General features: G+C 41.0%; 1 protein-coding gene across 1 annotated transcript in view; it reads right to left on the minus strand.

Moving 5' to 3' along the window:
* LOC116978624 (protocadherin Fat 1-like) overlaps positions 1-19,398 on the minus strand; it is a 157,748-nt gene that overhangs the window by 51,833 nt on the left and 86,517 nt on the right. The window contains exons 6-9 of the mRNA XM_033029910.1: positions 17,916-18,126; positions 9,120-9,259; positions 7,670-7,945; positions 898-1,108 (exon numbers count right to left, since the gene is read on the minus strand). Coding sequence (XP_032885801.1) covers positions 898-1,108; positions 7,670-7,945; positions 9,120-9,259; positions 17,916-18,126 — 838 coding nt within the window. The remainder of the gene's footprint in view (positions 1-897; positions 1,109-7,669; positions 7,946-9,119; positions 9,260-17,915; positions 18,127-19,398) is intronic.

Below are 19,398 nucleotides of genomic sequence, written 5' to 3' on the forward strand. Positions count from 1 at the left end.
GAGAAAATGTGGCTGTTTTCTTTAAAGGAAGCACAACGTGCAGGAGTATACGAGTGAGTCAGGCAGTATATCTGGAGAACATAGACAGGCAAACTTTCAAATTGGGACCCTTCTTCAGACCCGAAACATTAGCTATCCATGTTCTCCAAAGATGCTGCCTGACCCGATGAGTTATTCCAGCACTTTGTGCCATTGTTTGTAAACCAGAACCTGCAATTCCTTGTGTCCACAGTTAACTGGTTATTTTCAGAGGCTGAAAAAAGGGAAACATGGGGAACTGTGGAGAATTATGTCTTTGGTCACCAGCGTCAAGTGTATCATCAAACAGTTGTATTCACCTCTGCACATCCCGATTCATTGAAGCCAATGGCACACAATGTGTGAGAGGTGAGTGCAAACCTGACCAATACTATCCCATGCATTTAATGCTACAGACTACAGAAAATAAATCCACCCATCCCCTTTTAATTGTAAAGTAGAAGGTGAATTCATGCCGACGCCCTGAACATCATTGTAGAAACAAGGAACTGCAAGTGCTGGATAATACTCAAAAGGACACAAAGTGCTGCAGTAACTCAGCAGATCAGGCAGCATCTCAGGAGAACATCCATGTTATCCAGAGATGCTGCCTGATCTGCTGAGTTCATCCAGCTCTTTGTGTCCCGGAATATCTTTGTTATGCAGAATATGAAAATAGCATGGCAGAGGCTAGAGGCACAGCATTGAAATTGGCTAAGGTTTATTGCTGAAATTAAGGGATTGTAAATCTTTGTGGGCTATTGTGTAAAGACATGCTATTTTTAAAAATTTTAATCAGTGTATAGTTATCCATGTTTAACAATTGCATGGAATGAATGTTCCACATTACCCTTAAGATAGCTTATTTTGATAATTTACCTGATTGAATGGAGAACATGATTTCTGCATTTACTCCTGTGTCCTTATCCAAAGCGGTCACTTGCAGAACTTCAGATCCAAATGGTGCATTTTCAATGATACTGCCTTTGTAAACAGGACTAGTAAACCTGGGAGGGTGGTCATTGGAATCCTCCACGTTGATATTGACTCGAACAAAGTTCCGCTTCACTGGAACTTCCTGGTCACGAACCTGTCAGACATACACAAAAAATTATTCCTGAGAATATTTTCATTTTATTGACAAATTGGATTTTTTCAAATGTTAAATTTTCATCTACTCTTGAGCAAAATGAAACAGATTAGTCTGTGAATTTTAGGTCACATTACCTAAATGGGCTACAATATATGCTCCATACCTCTAACAATGTCCCATGTTGTACCTTCACCTCGTTGGAATCATATTTTATGGTAGGTACTATTGGCAGATTTTCTTGCCATAGTCATTCAGGCAGGATTTTATCAAAGACTTGATGGAGGTGGTACAGTGGGAGTTATTTTGTACCATGAGATTACAATGTTTGAACGGTTATATGCATCAAAGTCTATCAAATCTACAAGGCTGATAGATGCAACATAGGGTGTACCAAAAACAGCAAATGCTGGAAAAACTCAGCAATTCTGACATCATCTGTGGATAAATATTGCCTGGCCTGCCTAGTGTTTCCACCATTTGCTGTTTTTGTTTCGGATTTCCATCATCTGCAGATTCTTGATTTTCATGCAGAAGGCTGTCCTCGGTGTCGATGTGAAAACTTGCCTTCTTAAGAATTGTGCGGGTGGTCACTAACACCCGACATTTACATGAGCCTCTGTAGTCAGAGTTCATCAGGTTTTCCTTCATGTTAGAGAACTCGCTTGCCTCAAGCAGTTTTACCATCATTATTCAATCAATTTGACCAATGGTGGTTCTAGCAAGACATTCCAGCTGATGGATTGAAGTCTCCCACTCACAGTATATACTACACCCATGCTATCATCAGTACTTCTGCCAAATGGTATACAAGATGGAAGAATATTGATTCATCGGTTAAGGATGAATATAAAACCATTCTCAGCAAGTGAATAAATTATGTTGTATATTGCCATTTCACGTGGATCCTAATTAAGCTCTAAATTATTCTGCACTTGACACAATGAATGAAAGCATTACCTTTTCAAGCCTTCTGATCTCACAGAGAAAAAAATAATCTCTGAGGAAAAATCATTATTAAAGAGTGATTGACAATCATAATCTTCTAATAAATGAAACGCAGCCAATTTTTTGATATTGGCAAAGTATCCAACAATTCTATTGGAAGGCTGCCATTGTGTCCCTCAAACCTATTATTTACAGCCAGAATTATTTTCTGGGATGAACAACAAACATTTTTTTTTTAAACTATTAATCCTGAGTCATGTCCTTATATTTTTTTGTGCAACATTATTGACATTGAGCTAAAAACAAAGTACTGGAAGAATTTACAGGCAGCATTTGTGGAGGGAATGGACAGATAACGTTTTTTGTTTGGGATCCTTCTTCAGACTAATGGTCTGAAGAGGATGTCTGATGTGGATGTCCCAAACCAAAATGTCATCTGTCCAATCCTTCCACAAATTCTGTGACCCATTGAGTTCCTCCATTATTTACTCAAAATTCCATCATCTACAGTCACTTGTGTCTCCATTATTGACACTGATCCTACGCCATTGTACCTCCCTTATTTTGAAATATTTCAATTACTTTATTGGTTAATAAAACTGAACCAATATTTTATGAATGATTGACCTTTTTGAAAGACCATACAAATGTCACTTCCTTAAACCTAATTAATCAATCTAATTCCTATCACTCTAAATTAATAATTTGTGCATCTAAATTTACTTTTTTCTAATTCATTATTTTCTGATTTCTGGTTTAGTATGATTGGTGAGAAAATCAAGACAATATTAATCTGCCCCTCAAAATGTTATTTCAGATTTTTTTGGTCAAATCCATCTATGAAGTCTCTATGTCTCAGGAAAGCAGTCAACATTCCTTCCGTCACTTCTATCAGGATGAAGATACAGAAGCTTGAAGTGTGACCACCAGACTCAGGAATATCTTCTTCCTCGCTGTTATCGGGTTTCTGAACAGTCCTTCTATAATCGAGGGTACAATCTGATTTTCCTCGACCTAACTACGGTTATTGGACTTTGCCTCTGGAACTGTTATGCTATAATGCTAGGAAATATATTTTGATTGATTGTATTTATGTTAAATCTTATCTGATTTGACCGGATAGCATGCAATCCAAAGCTTTCACTATACCACGGCACTTGAATCATTAGTAAACTTAAACCTAAACCTATCCGAGTAATCTCCAGTCTAACAGTTCTTCATGAGATCTGTTCATTGTGAAAACTGGCTTCTTGATCATTCTTCAAAATCATTGCTCCAGCATTGGCAGCATATTTTCATCAACATGATCCCAAACACTGGAATCTCTTCCCTAAACTCTGCATATCTAATGCTCTTTTCTATTTAAAATGCTCTACAAAATGAACTATTTTGGCCAAGTGTTTGATCATCAACAACAATAGAGTCATAGAATGATACAGCGTGGTACACACTAGAATTTAGAAGATTGAGGGGGGATCTTATAGAAACTTACAAAATTCTTAAGGGGTTGGACAGGCTAGATGCAGGAAGATTGTTCCCGATGTTGGGGAAGTCCAGAACTAGGGGTCACAGTTTAAGGATAAGAGGGAAGTCTTTTAGGTCCGAGATGAGAAAATCATTTTTTACACAGAGAGTGGTGAATCTGTGGAATTCTCTGCCACAGAAGGTAGTTGAGGCCAGTTCATTGGCTATATTTAAGAGGGAGTTAGATGTGGCCCTTGTGGCTAAAGGGATCAGGGGGTATGGAGAGAAGGCAGGGATAGGATACTGAGTTGGATGATCAGAAGGGCCGAATGGCCTACTCCTGCACCTATTTTCTATGTTTCTATGATACAGGCACTTTGGCCCAACTTGCCAACACCAGCCATTATATCCCAGCTACACTAGTTCCACCTGCCCGCATTTGGTCTATATCCCTCCAAACCTGTCCTATCCATGTACCTGTCTAACTGTTTCTTGAACGTTGGGATAGTCCTTGCCTCAACTACCTGCTCTGGCAGCTTGTTCCATACACCCACCACCCTTTGTGATGAAAAAGTTACCCCTCAGATTCTTATTAAATCTTTTCCCCTTCACCATAAACCCATGTCCTCTGGTCCTCAATTCACCTACTCTGGGCAAGAGACTAGAGATTCTGTGCATAACACCAATTGCATTTATATCTCATGCCAATTTCACTATATATGGCTGACTCAAATGCTGTTTGTTAGCACACCCGTGGAGCCTGTTCAGGTGCTTCATTCTGTTAAAGTCGCAATGAAAATACAAGTGGTTGCTGTTGCAGAATCACCATCAAATTTGATACAAATGGAGAAGCAGCTGACAACTCATTTAACTCGCTGAGACTTGGCTGCCATTCTGCGGGGAACGAATTATGTGGAACAGCAACACAACATCACATTTAATGAATTCAGATCCAGACACAACCTATCGCCCTCTCTCTGCTGTCACAACGGTATGTCTCCATGTTAAACAAATCCAAAAGAAGCATAGAAAATAACAAGGGAGTGGATGTAGTCTGACTGGTGGAGTTATAGATAGATAGATAGCCTTTTATTGTCTCAAATCTCAAATCTTGGTGTTAAAGGATGGTTTGATGTGTGTTACAGTACCTACGATGGAAATTAAATAATCTGTCAGTTTGGAGGTTGAACAGAATGCTTTACGACCATGAAATTTAACAAAGTAGGCCTCAGAAATACTGCGTTTATGACCTTGAATATCCAGATCTGCTTCCAAGTGGTGTGGAAACTAATATCATGTATCATGTTGCTCATTGACAGCAACCATATGGTGGATGGTGCAGGTTTGGCTCAGTCCTGGCTTTTCCCATATGCTGCCAGCAATAATGAAAATGATTTCCGGTTCAAATCCTCAGCCTCCACAGATTCATACTGTGATCCTTTCAATGCCATTGTTATGGAATCAGTTTGAAATGAAATTAAACTTTTCCAATTAATTTATCTCAGACTTAAAATGGCAATGATATTCCTCAATCCCAGTACAGACCGCACTGATTTCCGTAAGCGTTGCGTCCCATGGACCCTTGCATGAGTCAGATGTCAAGCAAGTCGTAAATAGAAGCGCGACTGCATAGGTTCACTATTCATACTGTGTAGTACCATGTGGGAGCTCCATCATGGAGACCACATGGGAGCTCCAACATGGAGACCAGGTGGGAGCTCCATCATGGAGACCAGGTGGGAGCTCCATCATGGAGAGCAGGTGGGAGCTCCATCATGGAGACCACATGGGAGCTCCAACATGGAGACCACGTGGGAGCTCCGACGTGGAGACCACATGGGAATATCCACAAGAACAGCTGACGGGCTTGTGGAAGCAGCTTCATGCGCAGTGGCGCACTGCTACAGAGAATACCGAGACGCAGAACCCGAACATAAAGCAGTGGGCTTAAAGAATTGTTACACAAGTGCAGGTTTACATACGTTGCCTATTAAATAAGTCACGGATTGCCTGAATAAGAAAGAAAGTTCAATAGGAAATCACTATCCAGTGTAATAATCTCAGATTTCTGCAAATTTCATTTTAACTCTGCCTTATCTCTTTAATACTTCCAATTTCAACCTCAGTTGATGGATTGGCTCCCAATGAAAATGAGTCTGGAAGAGATCGATCCAGTTCCCATGTGGAAATATGTGCCCAGCAGATATCTGTGCAGCTTGTCTCTTCATAAAAGACCAGAGTGGAGAGGCAGTGAGAGTGGAAAAATGTTATGATGGAACAACATATAATTGGTACACAGTATTGAAGTACATTGTTGGGAGACGTTAACTATGTTTCTCTTTCCACAGATGCTGACTGATCTGCTGAGAACACCCAGCACTTTCTGTTTTTATTTATGGTTGATGGAGAGAGTTGCACCCAACCTCACAGTGCTGGATTTAATAAGGGCATGTTTGATGCTAACAATCTTCAACGGTCTGCTTCGCTTGGGGCAAGCTGCAAGGCCAGGCTTGGGTGGGTGGGGGGCGTCGAGAACAAAGAGGGGCCATTGGGAAATTCAATGAATACTATGTAACTTTGTCGACCCCTATACTTGGCGACTCTTTGCATATCTTGTATATGGTGAGCAAAACAAAGAATTTAACTGTGACATGGCGCATGTGATCATAAAGTATCAATCAATCAATTAAACAATCAATTGTGCTTCCACCAATTTGCTGCCATTGAAGTGGGGACAGTACTGAGAAAACTGCTGCATATATTAATGATCTGGATGAGGGAATTGAAGGCAATATCTCCAAGTTTGCGGATGACACTAAGCTGGGGGGCAGTGTTAGCTGTGAGGAGGATGCTAGGAGACTGCAAGGTGACTTGGATAGGCTGGGTGAGTGGGCAAATGTTTGGCAGATGCAGTATAATGTGGATGAATGTGAGGTTATCCATTTTGGTGGCAAAAACAGGAAAGCAGACTATTATCTAAATGGTGGCCGATTAGGAAAAGGGGAGATGCAGCGAGACCTGGGTGTCATGGTACACCAGTCATTGAAAGTAGGCATGCAGGTGCAGCAGGCAGTGAAGAAAGCAAATGGTATGTTAGCTTTCATAGCAAAAGGATTTGAGTATAGGAGCAGGGAGGTTCTACTGCAGTTGCACAGGGTCTTGGTGAGACCACACCTGGAGTATTGCGTACAGTTTTAGTCTCCAAATCTGAGGAAGGACATTATTGCCATAGAGGGAGTACAGAGAAGGTTCACCAGACTGATTCCTGGGATGTCAGGACTGTCTTATGAAGAAAGACTGGATAGACTTGGTTTATACTCTCTAGAATTTAGGAGATTGAGAGGGGATCTTATAGAAACTTACAAAATTCTTAAGGGGTTGGACAGGCTAGATGCAGGAAGATTGTTCCGGATGTTGGGGAAGTCCAGGACAAGGGGTCACAGCTTAAGGGTAAGGGGGAAATCCTTTAAAACCGAGATGAGAAAAACTTTTTTCACACAGAGAGTGGTGAATCTCTGGAACTCCCTGCCACAGAGGGTAGTTGAGGCCAGTTCATTGGCTATATTTATGAGGGAGTTAGATGTGGCCCTTGTGGCTAAAGGGATCAGAGGGTATGGAGAGAAGGCAGGTACAGGATACTGAGTTGGATGATCAGCCATGATCATATTGAATGGCGGTGCAGGCTCGAAGGGCCGAATGGCCTACTCCTGCACCTAATTTCTATGTTTCTATAAAACCATCCTGCCCAAAAAAAAAAAATGGTTGAGAAGATGAGAAGGGCAGCACAGTGCCGCAGCGGTAGAGTTGCTGCCTTACAGCGCTAGAGATCCGGGTTCGATCCCGACTGCGGGTGCTGCCCGTACCGAGTTTGTACGTCCTCCCCGTGAATGCGTAGGTTTTCTCTGAGATCTTCAATTTCCTCCCACACTCCAAATAAGTACATGTTTGTAGGTTAATTGGCCTGTTATAAATGTAAATTGTCGCTAGTGTGTAGGATAGTGCTAGTGTGCGGGGTGATCGCTGGTCAGTGCGCACTAGGTGGGCCGAAGGGCCTGTTACCGCTCTGTATCTCTAAACTAAAAAAGCGAAACTTTACATACAATCCATTAAAATTGTTCGACTACCTTGATGGTAATGTATTTCACCTACCATAACAGTGAGGGTGTGTAGGTGAATTGATTCATAATCTAATGAATCAGCAGTCAGTAGCATTCCACTGGCAGGGTCCAGGTAAAACAGCTTCAGACTCTCAGCATCCACGCTGCTCTGGATGGTATAAATCAGCTTGGTGTTCCCGTCTGTATCTCGCGCACTGATCTGCAGGATCGCAGTGGAGCGAGGAGTATCCTCAGGAATCCACACGTCATATTTACTCTCCAGGAACTGTGGCCGGTGGTCATTGATGTCAATCACTTTGACATACGCCTGGTGCATGAAAAGAAATGGGATTACAAAGTGCTGATTTTCATGTTGTTAATGAACATTACAAATAAAGGGAACAATTCCTTTTCCCGAAGATCCATATATTAGATGGGTGAGAATGAGAAATAAGTATGCTGACTTCCTGTGCCCACAACCCCAACCCACTTCATCACTTCATTTTGGGCATCAAAGTATCACTAACATCTGTAGGAAGGAACTGCAGATGCTGGTTTAAACTACAGATAGACATAAAAAGCAGGAGTAACTCCGCGGGTCAGGCAGCATCTCTGAAGAAAAGGCATAGGTGATGTTTCGGGTTGAGTCTGAAGAAGGGTCCCGTTCCGAAACATCACCTATTTCTTTTCTCTAGAGATGCCGTCTGACCCACTGAGTTACTCCAGCTTTTTGTATCACTAAAATCTATGCTGTGCCTCAAATGCTCCAAATCTTTCCTAAGGTGCGATGCCCAGAACTGGTCACAGCATTCCATGCTTCGTCTAATTTCTACCCATTATTAATCTGTTATTTTAGATATTCAGGTCTCAGCAATCCATGAAATGAACTGCCCATTCCCTTCGGGAATGGTTTAATTACTCAACTCTTAACAATGCTTCCTGAGCAGTCAAATGTCTTTATTGTCGTAACAAACTTTGCAACTATTTGTTCCCGATCCCAAAAAGCCAACGTTGTAAAAGCCAACGTCCCACTTAGGCGATTTTTTAGACAACTACAGGCGACTAGTTTGTCGTCACATGTTCACCTGTGGTCGCTGGGAGTAGCCTCCTCAGTCGCACAAAAATTTGTAGCATCTTTCTGATTGCCGCTAAATTTTCAACATGTTGAAATTTTTTTGGCGACAGTGGGTTTCATGCCAATGAGCACTACTCGACTTCTCTTGACGTAGGTGCAGTCGTAGGTAGTCGCCAGGATGACATAGGTTGTCGCCGGTTTTTCGGCGACCTGCTACGACTATGACAGTCGCTGGCAGTTGCCTAAAAAAATCGCCAAGTGGGGCAGACCCTCTCTGCATTGTGGGGCAAGCAGCTTCTGATATTTGGCTCATGGAATGTTTCCAACTCAGGCTCTTCATAGACCCTTGAATATTAAGTAACTAGTGCACCATGCTATTAAGTAACTAGTGCACCATGTTAACACAAATGTTCATTTACTCTTGTACCTGAGTTGTGACGGTATTTGTCCCATTGGTCAGTTGTACTGTCAGGTTGTAATTTGATGTCCGGCTGGCATTCAATTCTTTGGCAATGGTGATCGTACCACTGTTCTTCTCAATTTCAAACTCTTCCTCAACATCCCCACCTGTTGGAGAATACAAAGAGATGAGATGACAAACCTGAAGGTATTTGAGACTGAAGTTCTGGGTCCCCTCCTAGAACAAGAAGGGGACCCAGCGGGTGGGGAAGGCATCGAGAATGTAGAAGGACCCCGGGGTGGGGGGGCTGCTGCCACGTGTAGCAGAAGGCAGTAGATAGAAATGTTCGGCACCAAAACATGGCAAGACGTGTACTGCCTTGGTGAGGTCTTCTACATGATTTTACCAGGTTGTAAGCAAAACAAAGCATTTCACTGTACTTAGCTACATTTGACAATAAAATATCATTGAATCATTGAGTCTCAAGAAGCTGGAATTCAAAATATCATTGAATCATTGAGATGCTGGAATCTTGAGAAAAACACAATGTGCTGCAGAAGCTCAGTAGGTCTGGTACAGCAATTGTGACACACTGTAAGAAGCTGCAGAGACCAGTGGACTCAGCCTGGTCCATCAAAGGCACATCCCTCCCCACCATCAAAAGCATCCGCATGAGTTGCTGCTTCACCAAGGAGGTATCTATCATCAAGGATCACCACAATCTGCCTCAAGTCCCACACAAACACACTCAAGAACAGCTACTTTCTTACAAGTTCTTGAACCGACCTGCACACCCCTAATCCTACATCAGTAACGGAATACTATGGACCACCACTTGCAACACTATAGGCTTGTTTTCTGCTTGTGTTTCTGCACTAATATCTTGTTTTTTGGACAGTTATTTTCATTTCATTGTCTTGCACAATTTATGTTCTACTAAAGGTCTGAATCTGTGATGTTGCTGCAAGCAAGATATTAATTGCACCTGCACCTTCCCATAATTGTGCATATGACAATAAACTCAACTTCACTCACTTCCTCGTAACTCTCTTTGAAAATCTACACATGTTCTTGTCAGTTAAAATGAAATAAAGTTCATTCTTACATTAGCAACTGGAACTATACGATTGATAAATCATTTAAGGGGAATGCCTTGTAAGTTCATGCTAGCTGCATTATCGTTTGATTGAATCTCATCAACGCCTCTAAAATGGTATTTCCAGTTAAAATCTGTTTCCAAGCGGTACAGAAATTGATTCATTCACAAATCAGCCTTATTCAGTGTCCTATTTGATGTTACTGTACCATGGAAGTGACTGCATAGTACATCCATGATGCTGCTCTAAACAAACGCAGGCGCAATGGTGCATTTATTTCAAGAGGGCTAGAATTAAAAAACAGGGGTGTAATGCTGAGGCTCCATAAGGCGCTGGTCAGGCTGCATTTGGAGTATTGTGAGCAATTATGGGCACCACATCTGAGGAAGGATGTACTGTTGGATGTACTGGATAGAAGGATGCACTGGATCTGGAAAGGGTACAGAGTACGTTTACAAGAATGATCCCAGGAATGAGTGGGTTAACATATGATGAGCATTTGACGGCACTGGGCCTGTACTCGCAGGAGTTTAGAAGGATGATGGGGAACCTCAATGAAACTTACTGAATAGTGAAAGGTGTGGATAGAGTGGATGTGGAGAGGATGTTTCCACTAGTCTAAGACTAGAGGCCATAGCCACAGAATTAAAGGACGTTTCTTTAGCAAGGAGATGAAGAGGAATTTCTTTAGCCAGAGGGTGGTGAATCTGTGGGATTCATTGCCACAGATGGCTGTGGAGGCCGTCAAATGATGTTTATAAGACAGATAGATAGATTCTTAATTAATCTGGGTGTCAGGGGTTATGGCGAGAAGGCAGGAGAACGGGGTTAGGAGGGAAATATAGATCAGCCATGATTGAATGGCGGAGTAGACTAGATGGGCCAAATGGGCTAATTCTGCTCCAATCACTTATGACCTGTTGACTTAATGAAAATTTCACTTTCATGAAAATATTATTCACAATTGGGACATTCAGTTCTCTACAAAAACACCCACTAAAAATATTCTTCCTACCAGGTAGAAAAGAGAAAAGCTACTCACACAAGGTTGCTGGTTCAGGAAGTCTGGAATTTAGATTGCCTAGCAATTGGCAATATATAATGGAATGATAATATAGATAAATGATTCTCTAAAAATAAACTACAAAATATTCTTCCTACCAGATAGAAAAGAGAAAATATAGTGCAATGAGTTAACAATGTAATGAAATGACATCTTGGTGGAATCTGAGCAACAGGAGATGTATTATTTGTATAGCCAAAGAGAACACATTGTGATAAGCAGATGGATTACCCAGTGGGAATGGAGAGCGTGACAGATCCCATATGGTAACTCCTTGAATGGAATGACATTGAGAAGGTGCAAGGACTTTCTCAAGCCTCCCCTTGCAAATCCTCTTGTTTTTACTATATTCACATTCAGATGCTTCATTGGTTGCTTTACAACTTGCACATAATTTGCACCTCTCTTCTCTCAGTGTAAACTAACTTCACCAGCATTGAGAAAGAGCTATTAAACAACCAATTGTCACTGGGAGATAGAGCCAACTACAGCGGTAAATTTAATAAATTAATGACTCAGTTGGAACAGAGAAGGAAAGCGCCAGAAACATGCTCTACTTGGTGCAGCGATGCTATTTTTGATGTTAGCGTGTCAGCACTCACAAAAACGCAACTCATCCAGGATCTGAAAGATATTCTATCATAACAACAGAAAATGCTCAGCATGTCAGGCAGCATCTGTGGAGGCTAAACACAGTGAAAAATTTCAAGATCATGATCTTTCATCAGAACATGAAATTCTGTCAACTCGGCTGAGGACAGGAAAATTTAGTGAGGCCAAGCTTGTTTCTACAATGTGGTCAATTTTAGCCAATGTCCATTTTTGTGAATGCACAAATGAAAAATGACTGCATCCCAGTGTAGATTAGAATCATACAACATAGGAAGAGGCCATGCGGATCATTGAGTCTTTGATTGATCAATTGAACGGATTGATTGAAAGATAAAGCATGACAACAGTCCTTTCGGCCCACCACGTCTGTGCCGACCATCGATCACCCATTCACACGAGTTCATCATCATTAAAAGAGCTAATTAATTACTCATTTAAAGTCCTGGAGAAAATAAAGAGGAGGACTCAGCTTGATAATATATGACTGGAAAACCAAAGCCTAGTAGAAACATTTTGAATAGATGAGGTTTTTTTTTCTAAAGAGGGCAAAACTGTTTCTGATGAGTGAGAATGGGAAAGGACAGATTTAAAATAATTGGCAACAAAATTATAAAAAAGACAAGGTACAGATATCATAGCACTAATCAAAGACAACTCATGGAGTAAATTAAACTCTAGGATAAATTGATTTATGGGAAATATTGATGTTTGGGTCTAATCTGAAGAAATGAGATGATTATTGATCAAATGGCCTTTTGCTGTCCTGCTATGATTCACGAATACCACCCTTTGAAATCCATAAATCATTGTAATCTTGATCAGATCAACCATTAATCTTCTCCATTCAAGATACAAGCCTAATCTGTGCAAATCGTAGCCCCAATCATTATTGTGACAGATCTGTGGGGCACTTTGCACCTTCCAGCCCAAAATATGGCACGGTATGTAGACATAATGCGGTATGTACAAGGACAGCCCCTTCAGCACTAATGTCCATGCCGAACATGATACCAAGTTAAACTAATCTCCTCTGTCTGCACGTAATCCATATCCCTCCATTCCATGCTTATCCATGTAGACTCATAAATGTCGCTATCGTCTCGTATCTACTTATCGTATCTGCCTCCTCTTTCTCCTTTATACGTTGCCCCTTTCACAAAGCTATACCCTCGTCTTTTGATACTTCCACGCTGGGGAAAAGGTTCTGACTGTCTACTCTATCTACGCCTCTCATAATTTTATATACACCTATCAGATCTCCCCTCAACCTCGAAGCACAAGAGAAAACAATCCACGTTTGTCCAACCTTTCAATACAGCTAATACCCTCTATTCTAGTCAGCATTCTGATAAACCTGTTCTGCACCCTCTCCAAAGCCTCCAATACCCTTCCTGTAATGGGGTGACCAGAACTGTAGGCAATTGCCCACTTGCGGCCTATCCAATGTCCTATAAAGCAGCAACCTAACTTCTTGTGTCTTATGCTCAACACCCCAACTAATGAAGGCAAGTAAATCGTGCGCCTTCAGAAAATGCACTGAAAAGAATACTCCAAGTGAATCCATGGAATCAAGGAATATGGGGAGAAAGCAGGAACGGGGTACTGATTTTGGATGATCAGCCGTGATCATATTGAATGGTGGTGCTGAGTCGAAGGGCCAAATGGCCTCCTCCTGCACCTATTTTCTCTGTTTCTATGTAAGTGGGATCTCACTAGAACTTTCCCGCATAGTAACATAACCATTGTTTGTACACTAACCCAATTGAAATATCCCGAGGAAACCCTTGTGCAGGCCCATCCCAAAAGATCAGGAGATACAAAAGTTTTTTCATAGATGTGAGGGTGCATAAATTATGAATGAGTTTAGTAAGCTCGATGATCATGACCATCGGAGGGCATATTGCACTGTGGGTTATCCCTGTCGCTCACTACATTCAGAACAAAGTGCTAATGTGAACTTTCCGAGCCTATGAGCTTACAACCAGCCAGATCATATCTGTTAACACTTGGACTGAATGTTCTCACGCGGTGAACTAAAAGGCAAAAGCTGCACGCACCTCCTCACAAAAACTAGTCACTGTAACCACATTTTCTTTGGATTTGCAACGAAACATGCATGAACTTCACAACAATAACGAGCAGTATATATATTTTTAAAAAACACATCTGAACAAAACCTCAAGGATTAAACCAATCATAAAATTGATTCTTATCTGCAGGTGTACGGTTTCTGAAAGAGCTAACCTTGGCTCTACTTTCAAAGGTTCTTTGAAAAATACATCACCAGCTGGGCTCATGACATTGATTGAAGCATGTGGATGCAGAAAATACCAGTATAAACTCGGTGGGCCAAATGGCCTCATTCTGTGTTTTATGAGTCACTTTTGCATTTCTCGTTAAAACCATAGATTGATGTCTAAATCCAGAGGCTCAAACAAGCAATCCAAATTGATTTTCTGTGGGATGATGTATTGAATGAAGCCTGAACAAAGAAAATCCTTAGCAAGCAAAACTGTGGATTATTTTGTGCAACAATGAATAACAGTGGCAGCTTTGTATCCAGGATTCCACCAGCAATATTCTTTCATGCACAAATCCCAAGGCAACAATAAAACTCCATGACACGGACAAACAAAATCTTTCCTCTCTTAGATCGGTCATTGCTGGGAGTGGGGAGAAAATGCATGGATGGAGATAAGTAGATGTAGAGTTGGGTTGTGGGGCTCAGAGACATGAAGAAAAAATACATCACAGAAAAAGAAATTAAGACAAGAAATGTTGAGGGAATGAAAATGGAGGGAAGTTAAACTGAGGAAAGAGGGACAATGGGGGAAAGAATAAGGGTTTATTAAAGAAAGAAATGTTTAGCTACAGGACATTGGGAGAAGTGGCATAAAAGATCAATGAAGTAATGAGACGAGTACTGGAAAATGGGTAGATGTTAGCGATTTGACTGGGATCTGAATGACTTGGCAGTAAGAAAACAGTCATAATCAGGATCTGCCTTTATGTGAGAGCTTATGCTACTGATGGGCAATGGATGAATTAATTAGTATTTTGAAGGTGGTGTGAAGATGTACGTTGCACCATTTGATGCTGCAGCCCATGGTTGATAGTATTTAGGTGCATGAATGTTGTACAAATGGGCAATCCAGACCAAGCTTTAAAAATTATCCACTCACCCACACAGTCATGTTTTGGACTACATTTCTTCAAGGGGCACACAGAAAATTGTGCTATATCGGCACTTATATAGGAGCTTCTTATAGAACCTTTGATTCCCCTGCCTCTGCTTATTCTGTAAAGTAAGGATGCATGCAATGTCTTTATGTATCATAGACCAGAAAGTTTATCCATCAACAGTAACTGCTGTTGGTTGACTTCTCTTCAGGTTAGAATGGGGGTTGGAATTGTGGCATTCCTCACTGCTCACTGACTGACAATCCAGTCACCTACTCCAAGGTGGAATTGCCAAGGCAATGAAGGCTACCGACCAAGTGCGGGTACATGGACTTAGTGTGGCTGGTCGTATTGGACCTGAAGGGCCGAAGGGACAATTTTATGTGTGTTATATGACTCTGACTACACAACTCACATTCAAGAGAGTACATCCCCAGCTCCCATATCAAGCAACAAACCCTGATTGCAATAATATTTTGTGCATTGTTGCACTTTCCCCAAAACTGGATAGGGTGGATGTGGAGAGAATGTTTCCACCAGTGGGAGAGTCTAGGACAGGGGTGGGGAACCTGCGGCCTTAAGGCCGCATCCGGCCGTCTAGGCCATTAAGTGTGGCCTTTTGAATGAATATAATATTTGTAGAACAAATCCTTTTGTTTTTATTATATGTTTTTGTTTGTCTTTTATTATTTTAATTTTAATCTTAAAATGAACGTATTTAAAATACCAAAGAGTAAAAGAAGATTCAACTAAATAATCCTCCCCGACTGATGGCCACAATTAAAACATTAGTAAGTCACGAGGGCTATTTTAACTACATAATGTACACTTTGAACTATATCTAGTTGAAGTTTCTTGGATGCGACCTTATTAGATTACAGCTAACTTGATGCGGCATTCCAACATGAAAAGGTTCCCCATCCCTGGTCTAGGACCAGAGGTCAGAGCCTCAGAATTAAAGGACATTCCATTAAGAAGGAGATGAGGTGGAATTAATTCTGTCAGAGGGTGTTGAATCTGTGGAATTTATTCCCACATAAGGGCTTGGTGGTCAAGTCAATGGATATTTTTAAGGCAGAGATAAATGGATTCTTGATTAGTAAGGGTGTCAGGGGTTATGGGGAGAAGGCAGGAGAATGGGGTTAAGAGGGAAAGATAGATTAGCCATGATTGAATGGCAGAGTAGACTTGATGGGCTGAATGGCCTAATTCTGCTCCCATCACTTATGAACTTTTAAACTCTGTATTGTTGCAGGATCTCTATTGTCAACCATTTCCAATCACTGTCCCATGTGTTCAAGTATTCCCCTTCTGACCGGATGACCAGAGGAGGGATGATCAGACTGGATGACCCATTCCTTCTCTCTAGAGATGCTGTTTGAACCGCTGAGTTACTCCAGCATTTTGTGTCTACCTTCGATGACCAGAGGGATAAGTAAAGAAGTACTAAAGCAGCTGCTAGGAACTATCAGAAATTGTTTAAAATAACTGTTTAATTTGAGTTCTCCTCACAGTTCACACACACACATGCCCATGTCCCCTGGTGCCTCCACGATGCCTCTCACCATTTCAATTATTAACCTCACTACATGTCATGAGAGTTTGGTATTTTGGTATCATGAATAAAGGGAACACATTTATCTGGTATTGAATTGAAGAGCAACAAAACAGTTAACTTAGCAATGGTGGTTTTATCTCCTTGGTGCAAAAATACAAATAGGATTATAAGCTTAGTGTATGTTAGCTTTAAAGTGGTGATGCCACAAGATCATCCTGAATACTGCCTGCCCAGACACTGCAAGTTTACTCTCACTGTTGTACAGGAGGCCAGATCGGGAATACTGACATGGGAAGAGATGAAATAAGTATTAAAAGTTTGTTCTACTTAAAAACATATATGCTTAAATTTCCTTTTCACTACGAGTTCTGGGAGAACATGTCTTTACGTGCCTGCGAGTTCAGTGTAAAGCGAGTGCTAGCAGTGCCCTTCCAATGCACTTGCAGTAATATGTGTAATAAATTCTCAGTCGGCATATGTTCCAGTGATCTGCGTTTGATCCTGGTGCCATCTGTGTGGTGCTGCAATCCCCTCCTTGTCACTGTGACTTCCCCTGGATGCTCCAGTTTCCTCCATGTCCCAAAAGTTAATTGGTTACTGTAGACTTTTCCTCATGCAGGTGGATGGCAGGAGAATTGGGGAGGGATGCAGGGTAAATGAATTAGAATTGGTAATGGGGAAATTAATGGGGAATGGGACTGTTGGGATAAACCTGAGGGGCCAAATGGCCTCTTTCTATGTTGTGAGAAAATATGAAAACATAGACATAAAAGGCCCATGGTAATATTTTGTGAAATGGCAAATGTTAAATCCTCCATTTTGTTGCCCCTCGTTCAACATCACCCACCATTGGAATCTGCCACAGGTTCTCATGGAAGTGTGCGGTGGGCAAAATGACTCTTTTATCTGCATGTTAAATGTCTACACATGAGAAGTATTTTATTGCAGTATAGTATTTATTCACAACTTGTAATTATAAACAGAGCTCACTAAAACTTTGTTTTCACTTGAAATTATCTGTTAAATGTAGCTCTAATTGTAGCCTGCGAGTGAAATTGTATAATTAGCACCAATTAATATCAAACTGTGGGCAGATTGAAGTGAGAACACTTCTGTCAAATTGGTCTGGCTTGTACTTAAACAAGGTTGTCAGAGGCAAGACAACTTATCTTCCTTGCATTTAGGAAATTGATGTTACATTAATAACCTTGTGTGTTTTGTCAACATGTTTTATGCTTGAGTTTGTCTAAAGTATATGGTAGGTACAGTTTGAAAGGGGAAACTTGTACACAGCCCTAATATTGATAACTTACCGACAATATCAAACCACAGCTGGTTCCTGGTGAGTTCTGTGCTGGTCACCCCAACCATATGATTCACAGGATCAGTCTCCATGACAGCAAAGTTAAAATGAGGTTCATCAAATACCAACGGTTCAATGGATGGTGAAGGTTTCTGAATCCACTCAATGTGCAGGCGAACTGTTGTAGACTTCTGAGGGGTCCCATTATCAGAGGCACGGATCTGAAAGTAGAATTACAGAGTTTGACGGCTAGGATTCCATAAACATTTCTAGTTTAGTTTAGAGATACAGCACGGAAACAAGGCCTTCGGCCACACCGACCAACAATCCCCACAGGTTAACACTACCCTACACACACCAGGGACAATTTTAACATTTATACCCAGCCAATTAACCTACAAACCTGTACGTTTTTGGAGCGTGGGAGGAGACCAAAAATCTCAGAGAAAACCCAAGCAAGTCACGGGGAGAACGTACAAACTCCGTACAGACAGCACCCGTAGTCAGGATCAAACCCAGGTCCTTGGCGCTGTCTTAAGGCAACAAGGCACCAACCCCTAAGGCAACAGCAGGTCCTAAGGCAACAACTCCACTACTGAGCCCTGTGCTACCACTAATTGTGTATCAGACTACAATCGTACCAAACTCAGTACCAAATTTATTTCAGCTCTACTGTGAATAGATCTTGACTATAAAAAGTAATTTTGTAGTAATTGAATAGTAATTGTGTTATATATCTGTTATGTGGTGACTTTTGATGTTACATAGAACAGTACAACATCACTTTATATAACATCAGAAATGGGACATGGCTTATTGCCGACTTTATACAACTGTTCCATTTCATGCACAATCCCTTGAAGAGAAAGAAAATATTTAAAAGTGGTATGGAACTTCACAAGCTCACTGATCATCTACTCCCATCCTAAGGATGAATTTGGAACAGAATTATTCATTTGGAAATTAATGTATAGTTGTGCCATAGATCATTGATGAATAGAAATCTGCTTGAAAGGCAAAATGCCAAATCTGAAGATTTCAGGCACTTGGTCCGCAATGTTACATCTTGTAATATTGCAGACAAAGTTTACATGTGGCAGTTCAATTCTAAAGTTTACTGGCAATTTCAATGGTAAATATTACTATAAAAATGACTGAAGAGAGTAGGGAACTGAATGAAAGTGTCAACACATTTTTAATATTTCCATACATGTATATGACCTTCCAAACTATTACTTCTATCTGATAACAACATGAAACAGAGCATTTTCATAAGACATCGGAGTAGAATTAGGCCATTAGGCCCTTGATTCTGCTCTCTCATTCAATCATGGCTGATCTATTTCTGCCTCTCAACCCCATTCTCCTGTCTTCTCCTCGTAACCTTTGACGCCCTTACTAATCAAGAAAATGTTATAAGAGCTCAAGAACTCAAGACATTTTTATGTTTTGCTGCCACAATACCCAATAATGTGAATTAAATATATTTGCAA

Source organism: Amblyraja radiata, chromosome 11, assembly GCF_010909765.2.
Source record: "Amblyraja radiata isolate CabotCenter1 chromosome 11, sAmbRad1.1.pri, whole genome shotgun sequence".
In the NCBI taxonomy this organism is placed as follows: domain Eukaryota; kingdom Metazoa; phylum Chordata; class Chondrichthyes; order Rajiformes; family Rajidae; genus Amblyraja; species Amblyraja radiata.